The sequence below is a fragment of the Leptopilina boulardi genome, unplaced genomic scaffold, assembly GCF_019393585.1.
Source record: "Leptopilina boulardi isolate dan_hultmark-lab unplaced genomic scaffold, ZJU_Lbou_2.1 LbouV2_327, whole genome shotgun sequence".
In the NCBI taxonomy this organism is placed as follows: Eukaryota; Metazoa; Arthropoda; class Insecta; order Hymenoptera; family Figitidae; genus Leptopilina; species Leptopilina boulardi.
In genome coordinates, this window is record NW_026137893.1 from 3,507,489 (window position 1) to 3,533,479 (window position 25,991).

At 30.5% G+C, this 25,991-nt stretch overlaps 1 protein-coding gene across 1 annotated transcript in view; it reads right to left on the reverse strand.

Annotated features, from left to right (window-relative positions):
- The window catches only part of LOC127284870 (uncharacterized), a 431,539-nt gene that overhangs the window by 281,188 nt on the left and 124,360 nt on the right, over positions 1-25,991 (reverse strand). The window contains exon 4 of the mRNA XM_051310567.1: positions 14,098-14,204. Coding sequence (XP_051166524.1) covers positions 14,098-14,109 — 12 coding nt within the window. The 5' untranslated portion in view covers positions 14,110-14,204. The remainder of the gene's footprint in view (positions 1-14,097; positions 14,205-25,991) is intronic.

The following is a 25,991-nucleotide window of genomic DNA, read 5'->3' on the forward strand; positions in this document are numbered from 1 at the left end:
GAATACCACGAATAAAATAGGGAAAAAGTTTCGAACAAAAAATGTATGGCGCACTTTTTGATTGGTCCAGCGGATGCTGAGCTACACTCAGATAAATTTTTTAAAAAATTTTGAAAAATTAAATTTGCGAGATAATTAATCGGGAATACCGCCAAAGTCTTAACCCGGGAGTCTCGAACAAAAAATGTATAGCGCACTTTTTGATTGGTCTAGTGGATGATGAGCTACACTCAAAAATATTTTGGAAAAATTTTCGAAAAATTAAATTCGCGAGATAATCGTTCGGGAATACCGCCAAAAAAAATTTTTGGAAAAAAGACGATAAAAATTTTTTTTGAGGTTTTTTTAAAAATCCTTTGGTCAGATTTGAGATATTAATATGATAAATGAGCCTACGAAATTTTATCTAAATCCATTAAAACCTGTTAAAGTTATCTTCTAAACAAAAAAGGGATCCACACACACACACACACACATACACACACACATACATACATCCGGACAATTGATCAGGATCTCATATAACATGTTTCTATAAAGAAAAAAATTTGTTTCCGCCACTTTGAAAAGTTTTATAAACGAAAGGACTACAAAGCTTCCTCCACGAGGAAGCAAAATCGTTTGCCCATTATTGGGCTAGACTTAAAAAATTTAGTAATAAGAAGTATTTTTTTTTTGAAAAAATTTTGAAAAAAATCGATCAATAGGGTCAGCCGGGGTAAATCTGAATGCTTTTAGTAAGTTTCAACAATAACATAAGTTTTTTCTTTTAAAAGACAATACTTCCGGTATTTTGGTGCATGAAGTTATTACTTTACTTCCATAGAACAATTTTATGGGGTAGCAAAATTTTTTGATAAATTACAATCGCAGGAAACTTAGCGTTCGTATTTACCTCGATACTTTGCAACTTTCCTAAAATACCGGGGTAAATACGAACGCCACTGTATTTCAGAAAAATCCTAGGGAAAATAAATTTAAAGTATTGCAATTGTTAAACTTATATAAAAACTCAAAAAAATACGATAATAAACCTATTATGTAATAATGCATCATGTATAAATACAAAAATCAAACAGGTTAAAAATTAAAATGCATTACACAATTAAAACCTTCAATAACTTTATCAAATCATAACGGATTTTTGTAAAACTTGCTACAGAAAGTATTTTGGAGTGATTGAATGTAAATACAAAAATAAAAGTCAAATTTTTTAAATTGAAAATGGCGAACTTTCCTAAAACTTATTTTTAAAAATGATGAAATTTGCTAACTCCAAATTCGTAATCAGCGACCCTGAAACCCCCCTAAGTAACAATTTTCGAGCGAATCCAATGAATTTTTTAATTCTCGTCCGCCATATTGGACCCGCCATTTTGAATTTTGAAAAACTGACTTCAAATTGGTAATCAGCGACCCCAAAAACCCTAGAATACCAAATTTTATTACGATCCTGAAAAACTTTTTTCAACAAACCATTTGACAAAAAAAGTGGAACACTCCTTCGAGAGAAGAGAGATTAAGTTTCTGCTTATTAATTACTAACGAGGATACATATAGAAAGAAAAACTTTTTTCTATGTACTTTTATAATGTTAAAATAATAGTGTAATCAAATAAAAACAATTTTTGATATAAGAGAAAATGATTGAAAATACCGTTCGGATTTACCCCGGTTTTCCAATTTTCCGGGGTAAATATACAAACGGTCTGATATTATTAATAAAATTTTACAGAAGACAAAAATGAAAAATAGTTTCTGTTCTAGTATTCATAACAAACAATTATAAATAATAAAATGAATTTTTAGCTTCTTTTTCTTCAAATACGAGACAAAATACTGAAAGAGTGTCATCTTTGATTTTTAATCTTTTTTGCAATACTCGTTATCTTTGTTTATGCTCTTGCTAATTAACAAACGAAAAATGGGATAATACTTAGAATCTCTTGAAGAGGATCTGACGTAAAAATTCTCATGTCTAACTTATTTTTTAAAATTTTAATTAACCTGAAATAATTAGCGTTCGAATTTACCCCGGCTGACCCTACGTCAAATGAGAAAAATGACTTTTTCTCATTATAACTCAAAAATTTGATAGTAATATCATTTTTAACAAAAAAATCGATTTTTTCGAAAGTACGTTTAAAAACATAGGGGAATAGTGTCAGGGTTGGACACTTGTCAGGGTTGGACACTTGGCTTTTTTTTAAATAAGAACACTAGCGCCACCTGTGTGCGTACGTGACGAATCTTCTAGTAGTATAACCTAACTTTTTGTGGCATTACATTTTTGGAGAATCAAAAGTAGCGTCTCCTGTGACTTCGGTGCAATCGAAGAGACAAAAAAAGTTTTGTTTGACTTGTGAATAAACCTAAAAAAATGTGTAAAAAAGCAAGAATTCGGCAAGATAAGCTTATTGAATGTATTGTGGGGTACATAATTTAAGAAGAAAAAAAGTGAAAACTCGAATCGCGACACATGTCTAGTTATGGTTAGCACAATTCGAAAATGATCCTTCTAGTTAGGGTTGGACACTTTATACAGTTAGGGTTGGACACCCATATTAATTATATGAATTTGACACAATTTATAAATAAATTTTATTTTATTGATAAATCAGTGCAAAATTGTGCCAAAGATATTAGAAAAATAATACTTAAATTGTATAAATTTTGTTCATCATTTCATTGAGTTATTTGGAACAATAAAGCGTCATTTTTTGTAATTTGAGTTGATTCCTTTTTTAAACCCATGAAGCTTTACAATTTGTAAACAATAAGTAAAGATAAACATGAAAAAATAAGAATAAAAAACATTACAAATGTTATTTTACGTTTTTACCAATAATGCGTTTCGATTTTCAAAAAGTGTCCAACCCTGACTGAAAAGTCCAACCCTGACTGGATTTTTTTTTTTTTTAAATGTTTATAACTTTTTTAATTTTGGACCAATCAATTTACGGTCCACAGCAAAAGTGTTCCTCTTTTGTAGATCTTTCCACACATATACCACAATTGACTGAATTTATCTAAACAAAATATTTATAAACAAAAAACCAAAACTGTGTCCAACCCTGACACTATTCCCCTACATTTTGAAAAAAAGACTTTTAAAATTGATGCATTTTTTAAGGAAGTTATGAGCATTCAAAAATTTAAAGTCATGAAAATTCTCCAATTTTCAAAATTTCATAACTCGAAAACGGCTTGCTAAAAAAAATTTGAAAAAATTCATGGACGCTAGTCTCAATTTGTACTTAAAGAAAAAAAAATCGGAGATGCAATTGCAGATGGATTTACACTTTGGCATGGAATACATCATATATTAAATTAAATTAATATTAATAATTAATTAATTAATTAATATTAAATTAAAAGTCGTTAAGTATATTTGTATTTAATTATTGTATATTATTGATAAAATAATTCTTTTTGATTGGATATTGTCAGAGAATATTGAAAATGTCATTTTGAAGATTTTTTTGTTTTGTTTTTTTTTATTTTATGTCGTCCGCAGTTATTAAAGTCAAATCGAAATGGCTTATGCAAATTGCTTATTACGTGAGCACACGGTGTTTCAAAGATTTTATTACGACCCTGTTTCGAGGCGCAAGGTAGACGGTTTTAATTGTTATGTAAATCGCTCCTCCCTCACGAGCTACCAACGAGCGCAACAGTGCTTATCGTCTAACTGAGTATTCCCATGTATGTATATATATACAAATACAATATATATATATACACATATATTTATAAACCACTACCATTTACCTTCATTCATCCACCCTGTCTACAATACACATGCAATGAACAGTTTATCTTCTTCAAATTTTGTCACTATGTCGCGCATATATACATCAAAATATTTGACTTTGAATAATATATATAATATAATTCATTTTATTTTTGCAACAAAAGATTAAAAAAAAATTTTTTTCTCTTTTCAATTATATTTGGGTTGAAATTTAATTTTTTTCAAAATGAAAATTAAATATTGCGAATTTTAATGACAAAAATTCAAAATTCTTATCCAGGGGTAATTTATTAGATATTTTAATCTATTTAGGCTCAGTTGGGGTAAATGGGGACAAGAGGTTTTGGAGCTTAATTTACAATTTTAAAATTAAGTTTAACCTCAATATTTTAACCTCAGATCACCTGCAAGAGATTTTGAGTATTGCCAAAGCTTTTATCTTGACAATTGGCAGCAAGATAAAAAAAGTTATCGCTCAATGCATAAAAACTTGAAAATCAAAGTCAAACTGTTTCAGTATTTTGTCTAGCATTTCAAAGAAAACAGACTTCAAAATCATACCAAATTTTTTTCTCATTCCTTATAATTCCTTTAACAGAAATTCACTTGAATTTTTGATTTTTGTTAATTTGGTTAATAATGATAAGCTGTTCCCATTTACCCTAAGTTTTCAAATTTTTGGGGTAAATGGGAACAGCATGACATTATTAACCAAATTAACAAAAATCAAAAATTCAAGTGAATTTCTGTTATGGGAGTCATAAGGAATAAGAAAAAAATTTGGTATGATTTTGAAGTCTGTTTTATTTTCAAATGCGAGACAAAATACTGAAATAAAAAAAAAAATAAAAAAATTTCAATTGTTTCAACTATTATATATCTACTACAAATTTTTTTTCAAGTTTTTTCATCCCTTAATACAGTAATAAACTTAAGGAAATTTTTTTCTTAAAACTTTCTTAGAAACTATATGCTGTCCCCATTTACCCCGAATTTTATGAAATTTTCTAAATTTTGGGATAAATGGGGACAGTAAGTTTCATGAGTTTAAAGCTTATCTAAAATTTTTTCTGCTACATAAAATTAATTCTAGGAATGTAAATAACAACTTAAAAAAAATAAACCCGCAAATATTACCATATTTAAAGAAAGAAACTTACTTAATTTGTGAAAAATATCGATTTTGTCCCCATTTACCCCAACTGACCCTAATGCAATTAGTAAAAATTAATTTCAATCACGATATTTACAAAATTCAAAAAAAAAAAAATAAAACTTTTTCTTTTTGACAAATTAAAATTAATACAGAAAATTGATCTAGAATATAAAGAGAGCGTAAAATACTTTACAAACTTTTAACCTATTTACAGAATGTACTTTAATGAAAAAAAGAAAAATTAAAATTCACTTTATAAATTTTTTATCCTCGTTTTTTTATAACGAGTTGAAAATCATGATGTTTGAAAAAGTTTCGACACATCAACAAACATTAAGGTCGATATAAGTGTTCTCTGTATGTATATATATATATAGAATGGAGTGAGATTGTTTGCTAAGTATTTTCTTGTTCTTAAAAGCAACATCTCTCGACATAGAGTGGAGGAGAGTTGATATGGACAACTTCAAGTATGAGGACATTTGAAAAGTGTACCTTTTTTTTTTACTGAACAATAAACTTTTTAAAGATTCTATCTTTCTTCTTTTATCTATTGAATTTTTTTTTTTTCTTTTTTTACTTGTTTAAAGGATTAGTTTCTGTCTCTTTCTTTCTTTTTCGTTTTAGCCGTATATACTATATCTTTTGCCATATACCTTCGACCTTTTCGCTGCATCTCGTCAAGCACTCATGTACTTCATCTTCGAACGAGGAGACAGATACAATCAAAAGTTGCCATGGCTACAGAGATGCGTGTATGTCTTTGTATGTCCTTGGAACACTGATTTTCAAACTTGTATGAGTGTCCTTTCATGTGTCTGTGTGTGTGTGGAAAAATACATACATATTATACACAAACATAAATTTACCTGATAAAACGGATATGTCTCGTGTACTTTACGGTAAGAGACTGATATCCCTGCATTATGAGTATGATGCGGCTCTCTTGTTTGTAATATGGAAAACGTAAGTTTCCCTTGAAAGATCAACTTTTCCTACGTGTCTCTTTATAGAGATCTGTCCATAAATTGCATTTGCCTTTTAACATATTTCTTATAAACTACTTGTGCTGAATCATTCTCTCTCTCTCTCTCTCTTGGGATTTTAAACCGAGTTTTTCTAAGTACATGTAAGGTAAAAAAAAATACATTCTTACACCAAAAGGACACCGCACTTTTTACATTGAAAATGTCTTTCAGCCAAATCTTTTGAAACTCTGTAGTTTTGTAGTTTAAGGCTTCCTGAACAAAAAATCCTTATGCTAAAATTCAATCCTATGAGTAGTTTTTTAGCTACAACACATTAAAGTTAAAAAATAATAACGTATAAAAATAATGTATTTATGAATGTTTTCTTTTTCACAAATGCATCAAAATCTGTTAATCGGGGTCGCTGAGTACGAATCTGTGCTCAGAATTTCGGAATTCAAAATGGCGGATGCAATATGGCGGACTCGCTTTCGAAAAATCACTTGAATTCACTTCAAAATCATTACTCGGGGGTTTTTGGGGTCGCTGAGTACGACAGGAAGAAAGAATTAAAGTAATAAACGAATAAAAAATTGTCAAACCTAATCCAACACAATAGGAAAGTGCGTCCGCCATATTGGATTCGCCATTTTAAATTCCAAAATTCTGAGCACAGATTCGTACTCAGCGACCCTGAAAACCCCCGAGTAATCATTTTGAGGTGAATTCAAGTGATTTTTCGAAAGCGTGTCCGACATATTGGATCCGCCATTTTGAATTCCGAAATTCTGAGCACAGATTCGTACTCAGCGATACCGATTAACAGATTTTGATTCATTTGTGAAAAAGAAAACATTCATAAATACATTATTTTTACGTTATTATTTTTTAACTTTAAAGTGCTGTAGCTAAAAAACTACTCGTAGGATTGAATTTTAGCATATGGATTTTTTGTTGAGGAAGCCTTAAACTACAAAACTACAGAGTTTCAAAAGATTTGTCTGAAAGCCATTTTCAATGTAAAAAGTGCGGGGTCCTTTAAAATATACTTTTTAGATTATTTAAAGCATGTGATTATGAAAATAAATTGAAATCAAGAAAAAATAGTGTTTTATCGGATTAGAAGAATGAAGAAAGTCGTTCATAAAATACGACTTGGTGCACAAATCGGCGAATTTAAACTAAAGGATTTGGAGCTTTTAGTTTTAGTAGTAGTAGCAAAGAGAGAGAGAGAGAGGGGTAGTAACCATTCCATTGCAAGTCGTTTCCTCTATTGTTATTGGTGATGCTTACTACTAGTATATAGTTGGCAAGGATGGGGTAAAAAGGAGGAATTGAACTCAAGTAGTGGGGATATTTCATTTTCTAGAATTTATGCCCCTTGAAGGAAAACCACACAATGTAACTGGACATAACGTACCTTTAAATGTCCTTGGGGTATAATTGTTCAGTTGGACAGTTCAGAGGCAATAGTGGCATATAGAGAGGAGGTTGCATTCCCTCGCAAGAGAAAGGGGAAAACCGCGGAAGGAAGTTGTAAGGACCGTGCAATCAGAATTTTCCAAAAATTCATTGTTCGACCTCGCTTTGTGTCAGACTATGTACCAACAATGGCGGTCAGTCTTCCATTCAGAGGTGAATTCACCTTTTTTTTGTCACACACAGACACACACGCATGTCTTATTCGCCGTTTCAAAACTTCTGACAAGCGGAAGCTATTCTTTTTTTTTTTTTGGTCTACATGTTATACGTATATGTGACTTTTCCATCAAGACTTGTAACGCAAAAGAATTTACAAAATAAAATATCTTCTAGATCTACTTGGAATATTTAAATTGTAGAGAATTTTTATTAAAATTACTGTTTTTAAATTTTTAATATATTTCTGAGTTTGGGAAATTCAGTTTTTGCTTATATATAAAGTTAGCACAGTATTTAACCGAATGGTGAGAAACTCACCACTTAATTTTTAGGTTATTCACTTCCTGGAGGATGACGATTTTCATCTTTAGTGAATCCTTTTGTTGGGAAATTGAGTTTTGCTTATATTTAAAGCTAGCACAGTATTTAACCGAATGGTGAGAAACTCACCACTTAATTTTTAGGTTATCCACTTCCTGGAGAATGACCAGTTTCTTCTTTGGTGAATCCTTTTGTTGGGAAATTCATTTTTTGCTTAAAGCTAGCACAGTATTTAACCTAAGGTGAGAAACTCACCACTTAATTTTTAGGTTATCCACTTCCTGGAGAATGACGAGTTTCTTCTTTGGTGAATCCTTTTGATAAATGATGATAATAAATCCAGTAAATCCATGGTAACACTGAAACTCACGAAAAAAAACATTAACCCGCACTAGAATACCGATTATTATTTTTATTAATTATTAATTAACTCACTATAAACTCGGTGTGGATTACGAAAAAACATTCATACACATTGTAGACCATTGATTTAAAAATAGATCTGAAGATGTTACAACACACAGTTCATAAAGACAATGAATTTGAGGTTAGGATCCATCTAAAAAGTTTAGATTATAATTTCGAAGAGAAAAATAGATAAAATTAATATTTTTCTAATGGATTTCAAAATTTCGCCCTTGAATTTTTAGGTCATTCACTTCCTGGAGGATGACGATTTTCATCTTTAGTGAATCCTTTTGTTGGAAAATTGAGTTTTGTTTATATTTAAAGTTAGCACAGTATTTAACCGAATGGTGAGAAACTCACCACTTAATTTTTAGGTTATCCACTTCCTGGAGAATGACGAGTTTCTTCTTTGGTGAATCCTTTTGATAAATGATGATAAATCCAATAAATCCATGGTAACAACTGAAACTAACGAAAAATAAATTAACCCGCACTAGAATAGCGATTATTATTTTTATTAATTAGTTAACTTACTATTACGAAAAAACATTCATATACTCATTGTAGACCATTGATTTAAAAATAGATCTGAAGATGTTACAACACACACAGTTCATAAAGAAAATGAATTTGAGGTTAGGATCCATCTAAAAAGTTTAGATTGTAATTTCGAAGGGAAAAATAGATAAAATTAATGTTTTTCTAATGGATTTCAAAATTTCGCCCTTGAATTACGAAGAATTAATGTTTTATATAAAATTTAAATGAAAATTAATTTAGAAAAACTTAGTTAAAGAAATATATTTTAGGAGTGGCCGCAATATATTTTATGTATTAGAAAGTTTGAATTAATGTTTTATTGATTACTAATGCTTAGTGCTTACGCATCTAGTATCGAAAACAGGGGTCGTATAAAAATTTCAATGTCCATTTTCCTCTGTCTTCAATGATTTGAACACGTCACATTTTCTATAGCCCCTATATATATCGATCCAATAAATTGAGATACAATTTTTGTTCCACCTCGGCCAAAAATAAGTTACTGAAAAAGCATTGACAAAAAAAAAAAAATATATATATATATATATATGTATATACAGACTTTTTTTGTGCTATTCGAGTTTATTTTTAACTCACAATATCTCCGCGTCACATGGCAAAAATCAGTTTATGACACGGTGGTCGAAAAAGAAAATAGTTTTCAACACTTGTCATCGATAAAAAAAATGGTTACAAAAACATTTGTTATACCGTGTTATGAAGTAGTGAAATTAAGGATTAATTTTGCTTCTAATATATAGATTCAGGTAATTTTAACCAATTAGGGTAATAGTTGCAGTTAATTTTTATACCGATTTTTGGGTAAAAATTCTTTTTTTTGTGAATATAGGTTAACAATGTACTAATTTAATTAGTATAATTGTAATTAATATTAAACATTGAGAAAAATAAAAATTGTTGTGAGTAACGGGTAAATTTTTAATTGAATGAAAAATGCATTTAATTGATTAATTGAATTTGGTACTAGCGTATAAAAGGGTTGGATTTGTTAGAGTCGCTCATTGCCTAAATGGAATTCATCATAAAGGTAAATGCATCAAAATGATAATCGAGGATTGGTTCGGTCCATAACAGTGATTTGTCAATCATACAATGTGTATTAATTACTCGCTGAATATTGGTCGTTGGGTGATGGGCAGAGAGGGAAGAGAGTAGTGGAGGGTCTCAATTACACTAATTAAAGCGACTCCAGTTTTCTCGCTAATTATTCCCCAACTCATCTCTTCGTATGTCTCCTTTCTCGCGTATATTTTTTCAACACTCTCTCTCTTTCTTTCCCTCACTAGCAAAAATTTTCTATCATTTTTCACTCATTTTGTGTGTCTATCATTTTACCTTCGTTTCTCTTCAATATCCCCATTTCAAATCCACACAGTGATAGGTTTTTTTTTCCATCCTCAACGGAAAAGTAAACTTACTCTGCATTTGGATCTCTCGAACGAAAGTTTTTTTTTTTTTTTTCTCGAATTGGTTGAGGTTGAAATCGCGATTGCTGGCGAAGGGAAGGGGAAGGCGAGTCAAAAAAAAAGAAAAAAAAGAAAGTAAAACAGAAGGAAATGAAAGCTTTTGCGAAGACCGCATATCGATATGAAGGGTTTGAACGGACGAGCAGATGCGCTCTCAAAGATGCGAAGTACACACTTTAGTGGCGATAATATTTAACAACCCTTAGGAGGTTTTATAAATTGATTAATACGTTTCACGTCGATATGGCGCTTTTATTTTATTTCGATGCGTTAAATTAGAAGCGTACATATAAAAGCTAAAATAGCCACAGATGCGAGGAACGAGCAATTTTTTTTTTTTTTTATCGATTATGATCAATTAAATATGATATAATTGCTGGTATGTAAATCTTTTTTTATGTAGTTCATTTAAAGAATTTTTTATTACTAAAAGTTTTAATTTTTAATTAATTTGAAGAGTATTATAATTTTTCTCATTGGCAAAATTGAGAAAGGAGATAACGTTTGATAATTTGATATATTAAAAAAAAATTTCATAATTCGAAATTTTTCTCCAATTATTTTTCAGGTTAGAAAATTTGTTCCACCCTTTAGTGTGAGCGCAAAAGGTCCATCCTCTTGTGTGACTAATAACAAGGGAGTGAAAGAGGTTTTGATATATGGACGCGGCGAGGGTTGAAATAGACAAAAGCTTAGCACCACAGCCCATAACAATCACAATAGCCCTGGACTGAGAAAACGTTTCTTGCCGCCATCACCACACAGTGAAAACGGTTTATCGAGCTTTTATCATTTCATCTCTCAAAATAAGCAACACTTTTACGCCTTTCCCCTACATACAAGGGTCATAGAACCCCTGAAAATATTTTCTGCCGTTTCAAATTCTTATATATATATATATATATATATATATATATATATTAACAAACTTCTTGACCTAGGGGTAATTTCTCTGATTCCCATTAAGACATTCTCTATAGTCAATTATTTGATCTGTTGAACTCCGTTAGCAAGACAAGTCGCGAATACTATACCAATTATATATATTTCATCCTTTGAAGTCTATGTATGTCTAACTAAATGTAACCTGAGATTAGATATTGTAGTTTCCAAACTTATTAAACTTGACAATTAAATTTCGATTGTTAGATCTATATTCCGCACTCTTCTTTTTTAAAATACAAATCTCCTTGATTGTCTAAAAAAAAAATGAAGGATATTCTTCGCCATAAGCGGAAGAAATCGATTGGAGAGTAATTTTCTCCTTATGAAAAGAAACGTGAATTCAAAGAAGCAATTAACATTAGAGAAGGAGGTATGTCGCGCGCCTTCGTTACAAAACGTTGACAGTTGTGGCTGGAGGTTTTTGTGACTATATAGCTCAAAAAAAGAGAGAGAGAGAGATGGGGTTTTAGGAATGGGATATCGAACAGGGAATGGGAAGAGAAATGGTACGGGAATGCACACGGAAGAGGTTGCAACGATAAAACCAATAACTATTAATCGAAGCGCCGCCGCACATTCGGCAAAGTCCGCGAGATCCGACCACAGTTGCCTCTAACCACCACCAATGCCGCTCTCTCTCTTCCCTCTCCTACCCCTATCAAACTAACGAGCTCCCGTCTCACACTTTGCACAACTCCTCCCACTCCTCCCTTCCGCTCTGCTTGCTTTTGCTCCAGCAACGTCCACGGCCCGTCTCCCATTATCGTTTACCAGCAAACCCTTTCCGCTAACTCGCCATCCCTTGAGTTTTAGCTTCTACATCACACTCTCTATATATATATATATATATACATACATACACATCAGTTAGCAGGAATCATCGATCGTGTGCAAAATTTGAATCGCGGAACTTTGCTAAGCACTTGGAGAAACTGGCTTTTGCACTGCTACTGCTGAAACTGCGTTTGTTTTTCCCGATCTAAATCCAAGGGAAAAAGGGCAAACTATAGATATATGAGAGAGGAAAAAGCAAACAATAAAAGAAGTATATAACGACACACGAGAAAATGGTTACGAAAAGCAATATTCCCCCCGCCCAGCTGACGAGGCGAAAGTTGACTTGTCCGAAAGTGAAACGAAAATCATATTGGGCAAACTCTGATTGGATCTGAAGCAATGACTATATATATATATATACGTATGGGGTCGAGACATCACCAGAAGAGACTTCTCGCGAAAACCAAAAGGGGAGAGAGTGAGAGGACATTGCTGATTTACATACCAATGTCGATCTATCATCGCGCTCGCGCCCTTTCCCCATTGGTATATATATAAATCTCGAGATATATCTACGTGAAACTACATAGGAGTTGTCATATAAATTTTGACATTTCCAACTCAAAACCGATTGTCAATTCAAAATAAATGGATTTATGGAAATTATTCAAGACACACAATTTTTGAAGATGGATTTCTGTTCTGGCGGTCCATTTGTATTGATCTATAAAGAATTTGTTAAAAAAAAATTTATTTTTGAAATTCTATTTTTTTTGGAAAAATTTAAATATATTAATCGGAATTTCTGTAATCTAATCGGTTTGACGATTTTCAAAATTCTAATGACATACTATATAAGGGACTTTCATATTATTATTATTATTATTCGATAAAGGCTAAAGCTCTTTCGATCCTCAGACGGCTTCGATTGACGAACATGAGGAACGATGACTCGTCTCCGATAACACAGTACGAGGGAATATGCCAAGATATATGAGACCAAATATCCGGAAAGGGCGGTCTTACGACCTGGACAGTGTCCGAGAGCGTTAGAAATTGAATGCGGAGCCCAAAGGGAGATGAATCAGTAGAGGTTAGAATATTCCGTACTATCCGTATATACTTGATGGTTACATATATCATGACGACTAATTAAAATTTTAATTATTTTAAATATTGAAAATTATTAGTTTCTGTTTTTAAATTTATAATTTTCAATATATTTCTCAGTTTGGGAAATTTAGTTTTTGCTTATACATATAAAGCTAGCACAGTATTTAACCGAATGGTGAGAAACTCACCACTTAATTTTTAGGTTATTCACTTCCTGGAGAATGACCAGTTTCTTTTTTGGTTAATCCTTTTGTTGGGAAATTCAGTTTTTGCTTATATATAAAGCTAGCACAGTATTTAACCTAAGGTGAGAAACTCACCACTTAATTTTTAGGATCCTTATTAAAATCCACTTCCTGGAGAAAGGGTTCCTTCTTTGATAAATCCTTTTGATAATTGTATGATAATAAATCCAGTAAATCCATGGTAACACTGAAACTCACAAAAAAAAACATTAACCCGCACTAGAATACCGATTATTATTTTTATTAATTATTAATTAACTCACTATGAACTCGGTGTCGATTACGAAAAAACATTCATACTCATTGTAGATCATTGACATAAAAATAGTTCTGAAGATGTTACTACATGCACTTCATAAAGGCAATGAATGAATCGATCAATGCGCGCTAGTGAGCATTATGTTAACTATTCAGTTTGTACAGTCTGTAGGTAAATGATTATCGACTGTCGATTGTCACTAGTCACATTTAACTATATCTCTTCCCTAAAACACTAATTTCTAAAATTATAGCTGAAAACTCAAAATATCCACAATTAGAAACTTTGTGATATATATTTTCCAAAGTAAAATCACAAATGTAAATTTTTACACAAATCAACAGATCCGTAATCTAATAAGTGTGTAAAATTATATCCAATAGACACATAAGATGATAAGAGTAATACACCCAATATTCTAGGATCAATTTTAAATATATCTCATAAAATATCGAGTAAAAAGATAGTATCAAGTATATTTACCGCTGCTGCCATGTGTAGCTCGGGTGCGGAGGGGTTGGGGGTGGTGGAACTACTACGCGAGCCATCCTTGGCCGATATTTGTGCTGTCCTCCAACATCCTCTATATACTGTAAAAAAAAAGTTGAATTTTTAAAAAATTCTTTTTAAACTCTATTATTTAAAGCTTAATCTTTAAAATTCAAAAAAAAAATCTTCATCTGTTAAAAAATTTCATTCATTTTTTTCTCAAATTGATACAAATAACTAATTTTTTTTAATTAACTAGAATTTGGATTAAAAATTTAAAAAAAAACGAATTTTGGGAGAAATTATCTAATCTTTTGAAATAGTCAAAAAAGAAAGAAAATAAAAAAATATTTAGACAAAAGCATAAAAAACGAATGCATGGCAATAAATTACAAAAATAATTTTGTTAAAAATAAACATTTTGTCACCTTCCTAGTAGATCATCAGAATTCAATAATAAAGTTGCTTTTCTGTGAGATTATTATGCTTCCATTGCAATGAAACATTATTGTATCTTTACGCGCAAAGAGCAATAATTCAAGTTGCATCGTATATAATTACAGAGTTACGTCTTCATTTACCATTGTTGTCAATGAGCGATATTTCTTGAAACGATACTTAAACGGAAATGACGGCAACCTTTTAGTTGCAATTGCATCACCACCACCACTACTACTATCATCATCATACCTCCTATAAGGTTTACTGCATTTTCGCTGACAACCACGCTTGTTATTATCTATGACGAGAGGCGTTCTACTCAAACACGTTATGTTGTTTCTCCCCCTTTTTTTTGTTTCTTTTTTTTATTATCGGTTTTCACCGTAAGAAAGGCGAAATATAAAGACTCTCTCTCTCTCTCTCCGAGTAGCATTACATCGAACTGTTACCGCTTCGACAGTAAAAAAGTGCGTTTTTTTATCGCTTTGGCATTTGACGCCATCGCTATAATTTTATTTTACATCGTGTATTTTTTATTTTGATAATTTATCGACTCTTTTTTTTTTTAACAAAAACAAAGTGGAAATAGAATTTGAGGTGTTAAAATAAAGTTTTATTTTTTTAAATATATATTATTGAGTTTTTTTTATGATGAAGTTTATTTAAATAATTATGAAAATTTTTAATATATTTTTCGGTTTAAAATTAATTAAATTTATTTTTTGCTTATATAAAGCTATAGCACAGTATTCAACCTAAGGTGAGAAACTCACCACTTTATCTTTCTCGTCCCCTTTTCTTTTTGTTAAATTATTTGTTTCTTCTAAATCAGCTTTGGTTTTTATTTATTTCCTCTTTAATTTTTCTACTTTCACCTTTCTTCTTCTGCTTTTCCCAAAACCAATTCCTAATTTTCATTCACCTTTTTTCATGTTCTTTTTATCTTTGTTTAACGCCATTTCTTGATGAGGGTCATATAATATGCACACATGCATCTCGCTTATCCAAGAACCAGTTAGTACGTGCGGTATTATCAGACGTGGACTGGTCTAAAAAAATTCCAAAGGTTACTAAATCAAGAACTATCCTTATGAATTGCATCAATACACTCAAAAAATGGTTTGGTATAGCCAACTTTCCGCTTACTTTAACCGAACTTTTTGGTTACAACAATCAACATTTGTGTTGTTTCAACTAAACTTTTTCGTTATTTTAACCAACTCTTCGATTGTTTCAATCAATCTTTTCGGTCGTTTCAATCAAACTTTTCGGTTAAAGCAAATAAGGATGTTTTCTTTGAAGGGGAGTAGTGTAATTAAAAATAAAAACACTATACATTTCCAAAACTATTATTTTTATTTTCCATTTTTAAAAAAGTAGCTACTTACAATATACATTTTAGACTTACAAATTTTTTACCATTGCTAAGAATGTTTTTAATAATAACTGGCATTTCATAGGCTTCAAGATTTTTGTCAAAGTCGAGATTTCCCAACTTTCTGCAAATTAGACATACTTTTTTTACATTAGAATCAACTATCAAATTTTTTTTAATAACTTTCAAAGAAGGAACAATACACTCTTCACACAAATCTTAAATAACGCACATTTCTTCTCTACATTAAATACTGTTGAATGTAATGCATTTTACACTAACACATATACATGATTTAGGAAAAAATCAGGCAAAGTAAAAATAAACTGTTCACCTCTGAATTTTTCTATATATATATTTGTATTCACTAAGAAGTCGAACGTAATTAATTTTTTCACTGATATTTTAAACAATTAGTCTTCGAAATAGAGAAATGAATTAATTGAAATTAAATTAATTAATTAATTTACAAAAAATAGAACGTGTTGACGAACGAATTAAAAAAATTTGCCGTTACTCCAGGAGTAAATCCTTGCAACTGAAGCGTTTTCATGCCTAAAAAAGTAAAATGAAAACTTTTAGATTTGACAACATTGAAAAAAAGTATTTGGCAACGTCGCATTTCGAATTTTTCAATGTTTAAAGAAAAGCATTGATTTATAAAACCCTTGCAAAAAAATGTCTTAAAAATCAAACATCGGCTGGTCAGGCGATCCCCGGCGTGCTATATGGATAAAGTCTAAATTGCTTCCAGATGGTGACGGTCCGATTTCAAGTTAAGGAGTACCATAAAAATTTTCCAAGTCCCACTTTTAAAGTAGTGGGGATGACATAAATCATTTTGTTGGAAAGTGTTTGTTTGTTATAACCGAACTTCGGTTAAAATAACCGAACTGAAACAATCATTCGAGTTTAGTTCTAACAACCGAACCACTTAGGTTAAGACAACTATTCATTTGATTTCAACAACTGCTCTACAGTCAACCGAACTCAGTTTACTTATATTTACCAAACCTCTCTTTTTTCCGTGTGTTATTCCGTTGTGGAGCCAATGTTCTGGAGAACTAAAGACAGTAATAACTAACAGGTGAAATGAAAAGACAATCAGTAGATCGAAATTCTTTTTATTTGATAGTGACAGTAATCCAGAAGAATGTGGACTTTTCACTGATGCAAAACCGTATCGGGGGGGTGAAGATCAAGGAATGGAAAACCTAATGAAATGAAACGGAATTGGAATTAAAATGGGGTAGAACGGGATTTTTAGCAATGCAAACCAAATTGATATCAGTCTCTGCTCCAAATACATTGTTAGGATGGAGAGTTTCTAATGAACCTTATCGCTTTCTGATCATTTACAGATAATCTTCAAAAGGCTGTCGTCCCTTTTAGGCATACTATATATGCCTAAAAAAAATGCAAAGTTGCTTTTTTCTAAAAACAAAACACCAGTGTATTTAATAGACAATTTCACTTTCATAAAATATCTATTTTTAAAACGAGAATGACTTTTATTTTCCGCAAGTTTCCGGTTGATAAAACAAAACTCGTATTTCGAAATTAGCCCTCTGCGTGATAGAAACGCCCCGATAATTATAATCAGTTAGGTAGACGAGGCACACAGTGTGCCGTAGGGTGTGGGATGCAGGGAAAGAGAAGAGGAGGAGGAGTATGATGGAGCGAGAGAAAGAGGGAGGGGAGTGGAGATAGAGTTGGTACGGGAATTGTGTCTCGTTGCGACTGAGGGTGGACACAGCATTTACATCATTTAATTTATGACCCTCCCTGGCCGCCGTGGGCAGCAGCCCCAACGCTGAAGCAAGAATAAGCCGACTGAAAGTGGCTTGGGGAAGAGAGAGAGAGAGAGAGAGAGAGAGAGAGAGAGAGAGAGAGAGAGAGAGAGAGAGAGAGAGAGAGAGAGAGAGAGAGAGAGAGAGAGAGTGCAGTAAAGTGAAGCTATGTTAGATATAGGCTATATATGGGGAGGACACATACTAATGCGAGTCGAATAAATTTGCATATGTATGAAACCGAATGTGGATGCACTTTGGACTCCTTGGTGATGTGAGGGAACAATGTCGTGAGGGAGAGAGAGAGAGAAAACACGGTCGATGAAAAGGGTGGGATGATTTAGAAATTGGTGTATATATATATAAGTCCTGTGGCAGGACCTGCCAAAAACGTTTCATGTTAACTATTGTGTGGTACGACCTTGGGGAGGTAAAGGACCTTGGGAATTGACAATTTTAGAACTTTATTAGGCTATTAGCCAAATTCGAAAAATTTGGAATCTTAAAGTGCGGAAGAAACGAAATTCGAAGAGGAGAAAATAGTTATTAATCCACATCAATTTTACATATATATGCTACTTTAAAACTTGTTTCAGTTTCCTTCAACTGAATACAAAGACATACTAATATTTAATAAATCTAAATTCAAGGATCTAAAACTAGAGTTCCATATATATATATATATATATATATATACACTCTGTGTAACGAATAAGATACACCAAAGTTGGGAACAACTTTTATTTGTGTAGCAGTTCATTTTAGGTATAGTTTCGAGTACATAAAGACAACTGAAACAGAATTTCTCATAGTTTCCTTGATATAGGATTAAGTCCGATGAAAATTTGCTCGCATCGGCCTTCACCATAAGCTATAACGTGAAAACGGGGATATTTGGTGCCGGGATTACCCTGAACTCCAAAAGTTTGATTGGCTCATCTGCTGAAGGTATCAAGTTTTCGGGAACGTATACAACTTGGAACTCCCTCTTAGGCCAAATTCCACAAATCGGATCGAACAACCTTTATATTAAAATTTGTGAGCCTTCTTCTATTGGATTAGTCATTAATATTTTTGAATGATACTAATTAACAGCTTAAAAAAAAAAACCTATCAATGATGGAGAAACATATTTCTATAAAGAATTTAATAAATAAATTTTATTTAACCTATATATAAAGAATTCTATTTACATTCATTACACATGAATTTAAATATTAAATTATTTTTTTTTATATAAAAATAATAAAACGAATAAAAATAGCGGAAAAAGTATTTCGCTTGGAATTTATTAAATATGTCGCGTTTTAACAGAAATCTCGACAAATTATTTTATGAACATTCCTTTTTTTTAATATTTGCAAAATAGTTATTTAATATTAATTACACGTATATAGCGCAGTTGCATAATTGAATTTAAAAAAAAAAAACTGTTTTCAATTTCAAGACTATTTTTTTATAATAAAAGCGACATTGTTAATATAAATTCCCCATAGAGATGTTGATTAAATGTAAATTCTCATGAAAATATTCATCAAGAATTCAGTTTTTGTTGAACGTGTAAATTCCGAGTGATTAAAAATAAAATAAAATCTACTATTCTCATTTATTTTAGGTGGAAAAAAAGAACTTTTACAACTTTTTTTTTTTGTTACACGTTAAATTACTAATTGTTTTTTTTTTCTATAATTTAATTTTAAAATAAGAATGCTGTTTTTCTTTCGTTTAAAATAAAAAAAAATTTAATTATAATAATAAAGTATTGAATATATTTTTCAATATATATTTTAGTAAAAAAAAAATTCAAGGATACAATAAATTATTTCCTCAAGGAGAAATGATATTGAAATTGAATTTTTTTCGAGAAAAAAAATATATATATATATATATATATAATACACACATATGTGGAAGGATAAAAATGGGGAAAATTATAAATTTCCAGTCGAGCATAAATTCAAATTGATGCCTGCTTAAAAATTCCAAGTGCATACGCAGTTCTCACACGGCGTTTCGTTATATGGCCGTCGGTGACGATTTGCACTGCGATCGGTTTTGCACGAAAACCCATTACACGTGCCCATCACGACCACCAACCATCACCCACTAACAGTATGTGGTTAGTATTCCATATACGTGACACACAATGAAACTAACTTGACAACCCTGACCATCCAATCGATTCTGTAAAACCCAAAGTAATATTCCTCGTTTCACACTAAAATATAGTTCAATGTATATATATATATATTTCCTAATATTATTCATGCAAATCTCAACAATAGCGTTATCTATAGTTGGAATAGAAATAAAAAATTAATGACACTAATAACGCTATATGTCATTTAACGCTATCTGTAGCGCGAGTATATTCGAGCTAGAGTGTAACATAACCTCAAATCTCTCTTGGTTGGTTTCTATTGTTCCCACTCTCCGAAGTTCCTACTCGCCATTTCACAGAAAATTAAAAGTCATTAAAATAAGCTGCAACGCTTATTGTTTTAATCCAATTTTGCTTATTTTAATAGAAAAATTGGATTAAAATAATAAGCGTTGCAGCTTATTTTAATACCTTATATTTTTCTGTGTTGTCATAATTCTCGTCAACTACCGCACCCTGCTATAGCGAAAATTTAACTGACTTTATAGTAACCTTTAATTTTAACTATCCAGATGTTTCCCTTTTCCCTCATGTATTTTTCCCAAATTATTCATTATCTATAGTATGAAACACTTGCTTTCAGCCACTGAATCCAATACGACACTGATATCACTCATTGAATTTCTTTTTCGTCTTAATTGGTTTCCATTGTCCCCACTCGCCATTTGTCATTAATTCTCGTTAACTATACCTGCTCTAGTAAAAATTTAGTGCTTTTATAGTAACTTTTAATATTAACTATCGAGATGTTTCCCTTTTCCCTCATGTATTTTTCCCAATTATTCATTATCTAGTATCAAAAACTTGCTTTCAGCCACTAAATCCAATACGACACTAATCATTGAATTTCTTCTTCTTAATTTTATTTTTTGGGTAATTTTTAAAATTGGTTGGTTTCCATTGTACCCACTCGACATTTATCATAATTCTCGTCAACTACCGCACCCTGCTCTAGTGAAAATTTAGTAACTTTATAGTAACTTTTAATTTTAACTATCGAGATATTTCCCTTTTCCCTCAGGTATTTTCCCCAATTATTCATTATCTAGTATGAAAAACTTGCTTTTAGCCACTGAATCGAATACGACACTAATAATTGAATTTCTTCTTCTTCTTCTTAATTTTATTTTCTGGTCGATTTTCAAAATTGGTTGGTTTTTCATTGTCCCCACTCGCCATTTGTCATTAATTCTCGTCAACTATACCTGCTCTAGTAAAAATTTAGTAACTTTATAGTAACTTTTTATTATATTAATAAAAGCACTAAAGGTTCTCTTGAGCAGGCTAAGAATGTTACCAGTATAGAAGTATGTAGGAAATACCTGAAATATTTTAAATTTTGAAATTTTAATCAGGGTAAAAGTAATTATAATAAAACATCATTAAATATTTGTAACGAAAACGTAGAGAAATTAATTTCTTTAAATAATAAGAGAATATTGAATTACATATATACTGTATGTATATATATATATATATATATATATATATATATATATATATACTGTATGTATATATATATATATATATATATATATATATATAAACGAAGCAACGAATATCCAGAGATATTAATTAAATTGCAATTTACATATTGCGAATATTATACATAACCATATAGAGTATACATTTAGATAAAATTATATTTATTCATATTGTACACGTTGGCAGCTTTTGAATGATTACATTTCTTGTAATTTACCATTAATTATTTCCTACATTATGAAGGTAGTAAATTTATGAAAATTAATTTAAAAAATTGATTGCCAATCATTTTTATTGTTAAATTTATTCAACTATAATTAAGTGTCTCTTATTTGATATTTACATGCGCAAAATGTATCAAAATTGTTATAAAAAAAAAAATAAATAAATTCAAAGTACATTTTTGTAAATTTGATGTTTATTGAAAAATAAAATTTAATTAGATTAATTAAAATTAATTGAATATTTATACATATTCATAAAAAAAGAAACTTAAAAGCGTGCGCAAATGAAAATTTGAGTCGATTTATTCCTTAGTTTAAGAAAAATTCCACGGCTTCTGGTTTTGAATATACAGAAATCCCGTGACAGTTTCATTTCAATGGTTCCATTCGATTGAGAATTGAGAACGTTATCTTTCTTTTTTTCTCTCTTTCTCTCTCTCTCACTATCTATGTATACACGCAATCTCGTCGGGAATTTATCGGAAATAAGGTCAAGTTGATTTTATCCTCGGACCTGACTAGAAGTCCACGCTTTTTCTATATATATATATATATATATATATATATACTTCCGAAACGGGAGAGACATTATTTATGATCGGTACATCTTTATTGCTTCTCTATCGCTAGACTCGCTAGAGTATGAATTTCTGAAAGATGGGAAATTGGAATTTAATGTCGTTTTTTTTTATTATCACAAGAGCAAAAAAAAAATTTATATTTGACTCCAAAAATTTCAGGCATGCTTTTTCGTCTCATTTTTACGTTGTCCTGACAAAAATTCAAAAACTAATGACATTTTTTAATTTGATTATCTTAATATTCTAACATTTTTTTCAAACCCAAATTGACTTTTTTAAAGCATTGAACTATTTCTTCAAAATCTTAAAAATTTTAAATTTTAAATAAAAAAAACTCCTTTTCAGCTCATAAAATTGCTTGAAAAAAAGAAATATTTTTTCTCAGTTCGTAAAATTGAAATGTTATGAATTAATAATTTTCTAATATGCCACTAAACTCTCAAATTGTATATTTTCACTTAAGAAAGTACACTCAAGGCGTAAATTTTCTATGTAATAAGAGAGAAAACGAGAAAGAAAAAGAGACATGCTTATACTTTCGCATTTGTCCAGCTCACAGTAATACAACTCAAGAATACATATATATACATTTACGCGACATTCATTACAATTGTGGTTGCAGTTACATTTTGTCTAAGAATATTATAGCTCCTCTTCTAATCTCCAAGGGATTTTCCCGCCAAAAAAGGATATCATAAAATTAAAAAGAATAAGACGACAACAAAAACAACTTAATTTCATCTTAACACCTATTTGAATAAAATGAATAAAAAATTTGTATGAATACACAGAAAAAAAGGTGGGTAAAAAGTTGTAAAGATAGAGGATAAAAGTCGTTAGGATACAGGGTAAAGGATAAATTTTTGATGGATAAAAATGTTACTAAAATATTACTAGAAAAATGGATGTCATATTTGAGTAAACTGTCTAATTTTAATAAAAATATTAGTAATTTTACACTTAACTTATTAAATGCACAAATTTTGTATAAATAAGTAATTGCATGTGGAAATATTTTGCCTATAATTATTGTCTATTAATAAAAATATCTTTGACTAATACAACTGACAACTGACGACAGTACGTAAATAATCAGAACTGGGAAATTACAACTCAACGTCTGTATTGTTGCACGAAAGCAAAGTTGGGTAGTAACTGAATTTTTTGTGCATATTAGGCTGTGTCAGTTCATCGAGATATTTCGAGTTCAACATATGACGTCAGAGGACTGGAGGGACAACAAACAGACGACACAATGTTATTCTTACGGGGAAGAAAATTTGTTTCCACTTTCATCAATTTTATTCATACTTTAAACACGGAAAACGCTTGTTGACATATAATAAAATTAAAATGTGTGTTGATAATTAATTTTGTTATATATTGGATTCATTTGCATTGATAGATTCTCTGAATTCGTGATAAAAAATAAATTTTGAGGTTAGGGGTGTTTGTTTACTAACTTGAAATCTTTTACTGCTGCCGTAATTCCAACTTAAAATATATATTTTATATCCTTTTTAATAAAATGCATATTGGATATTGTTTAATAATGTTAAAATGTAAAATGTGATTAGTAAACAAACTTCTCTAACCTCAATATTTATATTTTATCACGAATTCAGAGAATCTATAAGTGCAATTGAATCAAATATATAACAAAATAATTATCAACACACATTTTAATTTTATTAGATGTCAACAAGCGTTTTCCATGTTCAAAATATGAATAAAATTGATGAAAGTGGAAACTAATTTTCTTCCCTTTAAGAATAACATTGTGTCGTCTGTTTGTTGTTCCTCCAGACCTCTGACGTCATATCCTGAACTCGAAATATCTCGATGAACTGACACAGCCTAATGGAGCGGTCACACCTCGCCTGCAGGAGCAGTTGCCCATGGCAACCGTGTAAGAGTAAAAGAGATAGAAGATTTTCCATCTCTCTTACTCTTACACGGTTGCCATTGGCAACTGCTCCTACAGGCGAGGTGTGACCGCTCCATGATATGCACAAAAAATTCAGTTACTACCCAACTCTGCTTTCGTCCAACAATACAGACGTTGAGTTGTAATTTCCCAGTTCTGATTATTTACGTACTGTCGTCAGTTGTCAGTTGTATTAGTCAAAGATATTTTCATTAATAGACAATAATTATAGGAAAAATATTTCCACGTGCAATTACTTATTTATATAAAATTTGTGCATTTAATAAGTTAAGTGTAAAATTACTAATATTTTTATTAAAATTAGACAGTTTACTCAAATATGACATCCATTTTTCTAGTAATATTTTAGTAACATTTTTATCCATCACAAATTTATCCTTTACCCTGTATCCTAACGACTTTTATCCTCTATCTTTACAACTTTTTACCCACCTTTTTTTCTGTGTATTAAGAATCTTATTTTTTCAAAATAACAAATTAATGAATAACATCTCTGAATAAAAAAAAATACCATTTTTTGTAACAATTGTGAGAAAGAGAGAAAGAGAGAGATTCATTTCAAGTCGACTTTCTCGATTATTTTCTAGAAAAAATTGATCCCTATGATTCGTATCAGTTTGGAGATCCAATCCTTCTACATAGTATGTACACGAATCGTATACGACCATAAGCGTAAAACCGAAACATTTGATAGCTCGAGCTCGATATATTCGCATATTGAACTCTGGAAACAATAAGTAGAGAAGACGGGAGAAAATCGAAAGAGGGTGTACGATTGCGAAAATAAAATATCTGCAAATACCAAGGATTGTATTTGTATTTGCATCACTGCGGAACATCTCCTTGTCTCCTTTTCTCTCTCTCTCACTCTCATTCTTTCGTGACGCTTTGGAAAAATATATGAAATAGTAACATATTCAAAAGAATGTCAGCTTACTTCTTTCTCAATTCCATCACGTAAGTATATGTTCATTCAGAACGAAAAAAAATATGTAAAAATGTTTTTTTTTTCAAATATATATATATATATATATAGTTACTATGAGGAATTTTTTTTTAAATATATATATATATATATTTGACATCGTAATTTCAAAAATTCAAAATAGCAAAAATTTCAGAAATACAAATTTCATTTTTATCAAACATATAATATCATTCAATGTCTATACTGCTGATAAAACTGAATAAAACATTAGAATATATTTTATTATTCAAAATGGCGACTTTAATACAAAACACAACGAAATAACGAAAACTGCTACTGAGATTTGAAAAATCTATTTTACGTTTTATATATATATATAGATTTAAATTTTTATTTTGAAAATAGAAAAATAATAAACTTTAATATTATACAAGAAAAATTTTACACTATATGTCTCCATGTGATTCCACCTTTAATATTTTCAAAAAATACAATTTTTTTTTACGTTTTTCCTATTTAGTATTAAAAAATTAAACTATATAATTTTTATTGATACAAAAAGTTTAATAATTGTAGGTATTTTGAAAATAGCAGAATATTTATTACTAGTGACCCAACTCTGTTGTCAAGTACAGGTTGGTTTCGATTGTCCTTATTTGTTATAATTCTCTTCAACTACCGCACCCTGCTCTAGTAAAAATTTTTGTGATTTTATAGTAACTTTTAATTTTAACTATGGAGATGTTTCCCTTTTCCCTCATGTATTTTTCCCAATTATTCATTATCTAGTATGAAAAACTTGCTTTTAGCCACTGAATCCAATACGACACTGATATCACTCATTGAATTTCTTCTTCATCTTAATTTTATTTTCTGGCCAATTTTCAAAATTGGTTGGTTTCCATTGTACTCACTCGACATTTATCATAATTCTCGTCAACTATACCTGCTCTAG